Source organism: Trichomycterus rosablanca, chromosome 27 (assembly GCF_030014385.1).
Source record: "Trichomycterus rosablanca isolate fTriRos1 chromosome 27, fTriRos1.hap1, whole genome shotgun sequence".
Taxonomy (NCBI): Eukaryota; Metazoa; Chordata; class Actinopteri; order Siluriformes; family Trichomycteridae; genus Trichomycterus; species Trichomycterus rosablanca.
In genome coordinates, this window is record NC_086014.1 from 3,564,567 (window position 1) to 3,573,568 (window position 9,002).

A 9,002-nucleotide genomic window follows, 5' to 3' on the forward strand; every position below is an offset into this window, starting at 1 on the left:
ACTGATGAAGGTCTAGAAGATGACCAACTCAAACAGCAGCAATAGATGAGCGATCGTCTCTGACTTTACATCTACAAGGTGGACCGACTAGGTAGGAGTGTATAAAAGAGTGGGCAGTGAGTGAACACGGTATTTAAAAACTCCAGGAGCGCTGCTGTGTCTGATCCACTCATACCAGCACAACACACACCAACATACCACCACCATGTCAGTGTCACTGCAGTGCTGAGAATGATCCACCACCTAAATAATACCGGTCCTGTGGGGGTCCAATCTTGTTTTGTCATTTTTCTTGACAATAGTTCTTTCTTTTAATATTTTCTTGCTGTTTACCGTTTTACTTCTCTTTCTTACCTTTTCTCATCATCTCTGTTTCATATTTTTTCCTGTCTTTTATTTTGTCTGTCTTGCTTGTTTTTCTTACTCCTTCTTTCCAGTTTTCTCATTTTCTTGTCTCATATTTTCCTCTATATCAGCTTTTTTTATCCTCTCGATTTTATTTTTTCTATTAGTATTGTATTATCTCTTATTGTCTTTTTTATTCTCTTTATTTATGTGTGTAATGTATTCTGCCCATAGCTTTTATTCCTCGTTCTCTATTTTCTTGCTTTCTTTCTTCTTTATCTGATTTCTGTTTCTCTCCTCTCGTTTTCTGTTTTCCTGTATTGCTCAATCTTTTCTCGTTCTCTCTTATATCATATTTCCTGTTTCTGTTATTTTCTTTTTTGCTCATTTTTTCTCAGTTTTCTTCTTTCTTTCTTCACCAGCTTTTATATAATTGTTTTCTTACTTTGCTGTTCTTAATCTTTACTGTTATTCTTTTGTTCTTTTGTTGAATAGAGGGCATTCATGTCATCAGTACTGGTCTTACTGTTACTCTAAACAATCTTAATGCAGTGCAGCTGTACTCTCCGTTATGATTGTTGCTGCTATTCATTATTTATTATTGTATTTAATTTGTGGTTATTATTATTTATGAGAGGAACGTGAAAAGCCCATGGCACCACATGCCTGCCACATTCGCACGTTCATGAATAAAAAGCACTCTGCTAAATAATTCACACGCGTGTCATGCCGAGAGATGAACACACACGCCATCCAGAACACCCTCTCCCCTGGGGGTGTGTGTGACACTCTCTTCTTTTACCTGCAGCCAGCGCCTGTGGCAACCACCCAAACACACACACACACACACACACACACACACACGCAGTACACAGTATCTCAGGAGACCTAACCTAGATTTAACCACAAATAAACACGAATAAATAAATGAATGTCTCCACTAGGAAAAATATCTTAACATGCCTTAAAACTTTTTTAATGTCTACCCTACTAAAAATCACCAAGCACCATCGATAACAGCTGGTCTAAGATCATTTCTGCTCCCCAGTACTGATCTATTACTGGTTATAGCTCATTGCTGGTTTATTTGTTCAAAACACAACACAATCCTGGTTGGTGATCAGCAAATACCAGCATTAAAATGTTCAAAGCTAACACACTCTGGGGTCGGTGACCAGAAATGCTTAGAACAACCGTCTCCACCCAACTCGTGTCCCAATGTCTCCAAACCACAGATTTTGCTCGCCAGACGTTCCAGAGCTCAGTATTTCAGTAATATGAATAATTCATGCTGTCCCTGTTTCTCACTTTACTGTCCACCTGATATGAATCCAATAACCACAGCTTTTAACAGAAAATTATCCCCGGTACATTTCAGCCTCCAGAACTAAACACACACACAGTCACAGTAGTTTCAAACATTAATGCTCTAAATAATACAGCTTGTGCTGTTTTATTGTTAAGATGTTTTAATAAAGGGTGACACAATGGCTCAGTGGGTAGCACTGTCGCCCCACAACAAAAAGGTCCTGGTTTTGATTCCCAGGTGGAGCGGTTCGGTCCGGTAAATATAGACCGGTCAGGTGTCTACATACAGGCATGATTGGCTGTGCTTGGGGAAGTGGGTGGCCAAGGTCCCAGAGCGAATTGGTGTCCTGTCCAGGGTGTGATTCTGCATTGTGCCCTGTGACCATGATAGATTGTACATTAGTGAATTGTGTGTGTGTTTGTGTGTGTGTGTGTGTGTGTGTGTTAGATTCTGGTGCACCTGGGACTGCTTACCAAAGAATCAGGCTTCAAGATAGCGGAGAATGCGTTCAGTGGTGGACCGTTGGGGGAGCTGGTGCAGTGGAGTGACCTCATCACCACCTTATACCTGCTGGGCCACGACATTCGCATTTCAGCCTCCATCGCTGAGCTCAAAGAGTAAGAACACACACACGCACACACACACACATAGACAGTATAGGCAGTAGTCTAATGTGCCAACCCAAAACTGCCGAGATCTTGAGTTCAAATCTCGGCCCTCGTATTGGCCACTCAGGCGCCCACACAGACACGATTGGCTATGACTGAGGGTGGGCGGGTTGCAGGGATTCCTCATTGCGGACTCTGCTGGCTGGTTGAAGTCGCCTGGACCGAGATGGTGTATAACAGACAGCAGTGCATGAATCCACATACGGTACTACAGTCTGTAAACTCACCTCAGGCTACTACACACAGTCAAGCCAGCTTATCATTAGTGGCCTTGTATAAGAGAAGGCTTTGTGTTGTTTCTTGTTGTTGGTCATGTGATCAGCAGCAAGCTTTTGATCATTAAGAACATGGTGATGAGATGCACAGATCTGTTAGCACTGGGCACGGCTGACACCTGAACATTAGAAGGCATGTCCACATACTTTTGCCTCATTTGATCTCTGTACACACACTTGCATACACTCCATGAACTGGTATATTATGGAAAATTTGATCCTATGATAACAAATACACCGCCATGATCCTTATCATGTCCTTTTCCTACTGAGACATGACATTTGCTTACACACACACACACACACACACACACACACACACACACACAGAACGATGCAGATGTTTCTCTTGCTCTCTGCAGGATAATGCGTAAGGTGATGGGAAACAAGTCCAGCTGTCCCACGCAGGGCGACAAGGTGGTGGAACTCATCTACATTGACATTGTAGGCCTGTCCCAATTTAAGAAGACTCTAGGGCCCTCCTGGGTTCACTACCAGTAAGTAAACAAGCCATTCTTACTTAATGTTGCTCTAAAAAGTAAATTACAGTATAACGCTGCAAATGACACCCACATTATTAGGAACACCTTTCCAGCTTCTCTGTGTTATACAAACACAGATCAGGAGTTAATATGCACATCAAAATGCAATGTGAGCATCTGACAAAGCGGCGCAAATTGAGTGTTTGGAATAACCATCAAATCCACTCTGAAAGCATCCACATGTAACTGTGTTTACCTGGATTTTCCTCACTGTTTCACTTTTAGACTTGTGTTAGAGCTCGGGGTGCTGAGAAATTGTACGAGTCTAAAACGCTTATTGTTTAAAAAGCTTAACGTGGTTTAACGTATTAAAAGAATGACACAGGAGCACTAAACCTTTTACTTTTTTTATTGCTCGTTGCTTTAGTACAATAAGTCACGTTAAGCTTTCTTCACGGTAAAGCTGGTCGAACACTCGCCCTCACCCTGAGTTCACATGTCCTTGTTTTCAGGTGCATGCTTCGAGTTTTGGACTCATTTGGGACGGAGCCAGAATTTAACCACGCCCACTACGCCCAGACTAAAGGTCACAAGACACCGTGGGGGAAGTGGAACCTTAACCCACAGCAGTTCAACACCATGTTCCGTAAGTGTGTGTGTGTGTGTGTGTGTGTGTGTGTGTGTGTGCGTGTGCGAATAGCCTGTGCTCTCAGGTGCTATAGTAAAAGAAAAGCTTTTTTATTTAGAAGTACTACATGACATTTTCATAAGGCCACAGGGTTTTTCCAGCATCAGGGAGGAATACAGTACCGGCTTTCATTCTGACGTGCGTGTTACTGAGTGTGTGTGTAATTAGGTGTTGATGTTTAGACGAATTTAGGTGCCCGCACTCACAATGTTCTTTCCTTTTTTAATATGAGGAGGTGATATTTTCAGTCATCAGGCTTTTTTTACACTGCATTTCGATTAGGACTCGACTGATTTATTGGTCGGCTGCTGATGTCAGCTTTTTTAATAGCACAATAAACTGCACTGTCGTTTCCTTTCAACCATTACAGTGGAAAAATAAGCCAGACAGTACTGGACCTGTAACAAGCAGTGGTGTGCCTATATCAACCATTTCTCCAGTCTCTTTTTAGGTTATTTGAGCCCCTTTTTGTTTTTGTACTTATACTGGTACTGGGAGTTCTCACCTTACATTATACAGATTCTGCCCCCACCCTCAGCAAATGAAAAAAAGTATTTTCCTTACTGCAAGTATGACACATTATACTAGCAATGTTTTTCTGTGTGTGTGTGTGTGTGTGTGTGTGCATGTGTGTGTGTGTGTGCATGCCCTGAGTTTAAATTCTTCTTGTGCTTCCGCCCCCTCCCCATACTTAATAAAAGAGAAGAAAATAAAAATCTCCATTCATCCTCCCTTCCTCCGACTCCCACAGTCTCTGTCCTTCTCCTCCAATCTAATTACTACCAATTTACTCCCACACTGTGAACAGCTGCACATGTTGAACGTAGTAGTACACAAGTCTCAGCCACTTGTCTCAGTTACACAAGTCTCAGACACACAAGTCGCATCTCAGCATGTCTGCGAGCGTCTGCTAAATGCCGAAAGTGTAAATGTAAATGGTAGCTCAGTTGTCAAGGTACTGTACTTGTGATCAGAAGGACCACCGCCAGGCTGCCACTGTTATGCAAGTCGCTTTGGGTAAAAGTATCTGCTGAATGTCGTAAATGTAAATGAACAATAACGTAAGAGCACATGGTGGCGCATGTGTGTCCTATTTCTTTTGTCATTTTGAATTTTCACAAATTTGTGCAAAGGGGATTCTGGGCGTGTAAAGTGTAAATAAATGTGTCTGTATTGAAGATGTTACAGGATCATGCTGAATAAATAAGATGCAAAAACTCTCTGTTACCCTGACGAGATTTTGGTGTCTGGTTACCATAGTAACTGTCTCTTACTTGTTTTTGCTCGGTCACAAGTACAGCATGAGGGATGAATGGATGGGGGGAGGGATGGATAGATGGATAGGTGAATGGATAGATGGAGGGATAGGTGAATGGATAGATGGATAGATGGATAGGTGAATGAATAGATGGATGGATAGGTGAATGGATAGATGGATGGATAGGTGAATGGATAGATGGATGGATAGGTGAATGGATAGATGGAGGGATAGGTGAATGGATAGATGGATGGATAGGTGAATGGATAGATGGAGGGATAGGTGAATGGATAGATGGATAGATGGATAGGTGAATGGATAGATGGATGGATAGGTGAATGGATAGATGGAGGGATAGGTGAATGGATAGATGGATGGATAGGTGAATGAATAGATGGATGGATAGGTGAATGGATAGATGGAGGGATAGGTAGATGGATAGATGGATAGGTGAATGGATAGATGGATGGATAGGTGAATGGATAGATAAAGGGATAGGTGAATGGATAGATGGATAGATGGATAGGTGAATGGATAGATGGATAGATGGATAGGTGAATGGATAGATGGATAGGTGAATGGATAGATGGATAGATGGATAGGTGAATGGATAGATGGATAGGTGAATGGATAGATGGATAGGTGAATGGATAGATGGATAGGTGAATGGATAGATGGATAGATGGATAGGTGAATGGATAGATGGATAGGTGAATGGATAGATGGATAGATGGATAGATGGATAGGTGAATGGATAGATGGATAGGTGAATGGATAGATGGATAGGTGAATGGATAGATGGATAGGTGAATGGATAGATGGATAGGTGAATGGATAGATGGATAGATGGATAGGTGAGTGGATAGATGGATAGGTGAATGGATAGTTGGATAGGTGAATGGATAGGTGAGTGGATAGATGAGTGGATAGATGGATTGGTAAATGAGTGGATGGATGGTTGAATTGGTGGATGCATGGATGGATAGATGGTCGGTCCCAAGCCCAGATAAAAATAAGGAGTGTTGCTTCAGACAGGGTCTGCAATTTAAAAACCGTTAACCGCAGACTTCCAACATGCCTGAAATAAATGATAAAGATATCTACCACAAACTTTCTGACTTCATCTCCAGGTCTTTAGTGATTTTTTTCCTTGGTGTTTTTTTATTATTATAAATTAACTGTTGTCTCTTGCAGCTCACACCCCTGATAACAGTTTCCTGGGATTCGTGGTGGAGCAGCACCTGAACGCCAGTGACATCCGACACATCGATGACGTTAAGCGCCAGAACCAGTCGTTGGTCTACGGAAAGGTTGATAACTTCTGGAAGGTGTGATCATTTCTCTTTCACTTATTGAAGCAGTGTTCAGCAGTGGAAGGTGTACAGATTGTTGTTATTAGAAAACAGAGTCACTTCACCTAATGACGTGACATGACAGTTAATTGCGGCCTTAAAGCAATCAAGGAGTTCAAAACTCCAAACAGCACTGTTACGCACAGTCACATGATTCATTCACGACAGCACCACCCTGAAACCAGTTGATTATGGAATATCTAGGAGGGAAGGAAGCTGCTTGGACCAAACACTATATGGCATGGCGGCTCGGTGGGTAGCACTGTAAGCTCACAGCAAGATTCTCAGGTGCAGCGGCTGGGTCCTTTCTGTGTACAGTTTGCATGTTCTCCCCATGTCTACGTGGGTTTCCTCTGGGTGCTCTGGTTTTCTCCCACAGTCCAAAGACACAGTCAGTTTAACTATGTGTGAATGTGTCCAGTAAGGTTTAAAAAAAAAAACAGAGCTAGTGTGTCAAAGGTTTCATCTGAAAGTCTGGGCGTTGTTTAAGGATTTGTGACTGTGTGGTAGATCAGTTGTACAAGCTTCTCACCAGGCTTCCCTGGTTCTATAGTTTTGTATGAGCACAGTGACATCTAGAGGCGGTTCAGAGAAGTCGATGCTCTGTACCATTTACATTTGAGGTATTTAGCAGATGCTTTTATCCAAATCGACTTACAGTACTGAGACAGTATATTGTCTAAGCAATTCAGGGCTAAGGGCCTTGCTCAAGGGCCCAACAGTGGCAACCTGGCAGAGTTGGGGCTTGAACCAGCGATCTTAATCATTAGGCTACAACGGCCCTGTACCATAATCAACATTTTGAAAAAGCTGGAGGACGCTGAAGTACTCTGAGACAGGAGGCAAGGTTTAAACCCAGGTCCTGAAGACCCTGAGATTTTGCAGCACCCACAGTACCTGCTCAAGCATCTCTTATAAGACAGAGACAGTGTGGAAGCCTGTTTGACTGACATTAATCGATCTGATGCAATTTAAGTCTAGTATAGTTGAGTTTGCACATCTTTACTTTGCTTAATGGTTTCACATTAACAGCTGGGTGACATTATTACTGATGTAGATTATATGGCTACATAATACTAATGTGAGTAGAAAATGAATGATATGAAATAAATAATATGCTTCCATCACCATTCCCGAACTGAAAGTGTGTCATTTATTTCATATCATTCATTTTATACTCACATTAGCAATATGTAGCGATTAGAACCCAGATCTCAGCTAAGGTGGGCGAGCATAATAGACCGCCGCGCCATCTCAGCGCTACCCTTCCACTTTCATTAACATTTTTTTTTTTACGGTGACCCAAAATATTTGGTATACTTAGAGATGCCAATCTGTTCTGTGTTTACTGTTTTCTTTGTCTAGGATAAGAAAAAATATTTGGACATCATCCACTCGTACATGGAGGTACACGGCACCGTCCACGGCAGTAGCACGGTCCATCTGCCCGGCTATGTCAAAAACCACGGCATCCTCAGTGGACGTGATCTGCAGTTCCTGCTCCGGGAGACCAAAGTGAGTGTTTTTTAATCTCTTATGGTACTGTCCTTACACACAGCTGAAATGCATGGGCCATTCCATTGAATGGTGCTACTTGCATGTAGTAACACTGTAAAATTAAACTTAAAATGAAAATTTAGCCCAGGTGGCGCAGCGGGATAATCCGCTTGCACACCAACACCGAGTTTCTGAACTCCTCGGTTTGAAACTCGGTGTTGCCAACGGTCAGCTGGGCGCCATCTGGCGGGTATAAATGGCAGTGCCTGCAGCAGATACTAATTGGCCACCGTATCTGCAGGGTAGGGGGCCGGACTATGTGCGGGTGGGTGGGTCTTCATACGCTGTTAAGGACCCTGATTGGCGGAAGAGACGCCCGTGCAGGAAGCAGGGGCGAGAAGAGGAGGGCTGTACACGTGTCGGAAGAGGCGTGTACAGCCACGTGCTCTCCTCGGATGCAATCTGGTATCTCTCAGCAGCAGAAGACAAAATTGAGTGCACTAAAGTTTTCAAATCTGTTTTATAGCGGGCCAGCTTTAATTTTATGTATAAAATACCTCGTGAGCTGTTTTAAAAATGCTAACAGGCTCACAGGCCGTAGTTTGGACACCCCTGCTTTGCAATAATGACATTATTAATATAATGAAGTAGCATGACAGTGTCACCTTCATGTTCAGCCTAGGAATATTAATTATGTCCTGCACCAATTTCAGAATATGCAAACAGACTCTGACTTTGCTTCGTCTTGACTTATTTGCATATGATGCGTAAGGGCATGGAAGTGTGAGAGGAGTCGGGAAATCTTTCGACTTCTGGTCACGAGTTCATTTTCACCTTGGTCGTACTTCTTCTTCTGCTGTGTAAATAGCTCACGTACCGTGTTAAGTTTGGGAGCAGGCGAGATGTATGCGATTACAGAAGTCTAGGAGCAATCTGGTGTGGTGGTGATTTACTCATGCTATGCTACTCTAACGGTGTTACGTACTGAATGTTACGTGAGTTCAGAGGTTAATAAAAGTACATTTTATTAACAAAAGAAAATACATTTGTAAGACGTCAAGTTGTGTGATGTGATCTGGTTTAGTGTGATGTATCATGTGATGTGATTAGGTGTGGTGTGATGTGATG

At 42.6% G+C, this 9,002-nt stretch overlaps 1 protein-coding gene across 1 annotated transcript in view; it reads left to right on the forward strand.

The window, feature by feature from the left end:
• Window positions 1–9,002, forward strand: part of mgat5 (alpha-1,6-mannosylglycoprotein 6-beta-N-acetylglucosaminyltransferase) — a 39,133-nt gene that overhangs the window by 21,283 nt on the left and 8,848 nt on the right. Inside the window, exons 7-11 of the mRNA XM_062989470.1 lie at window positions 2,102–2,271; window positions 2,960–3,094; window positions 3,592–3,725; window positions 6,220–6,353; window positions 7,743–7,892. Of these exons, the coding sequence (XP_062845540.1) occupies window positions 2,102–2,271; window positions 2,960–3,094; window positions 3,592–3,725; window positions 6,220–6,353; window positions 7,743–7,892 (723 nt within the window). The remainder of the gene's footprint in view (window positions 1–2,101; window positions 2,272–2,959; window positions 3,095–3,591; window positions 3,726–6,219; window positions 6,354–7,742; window positions 7,893–9,002) is intronic.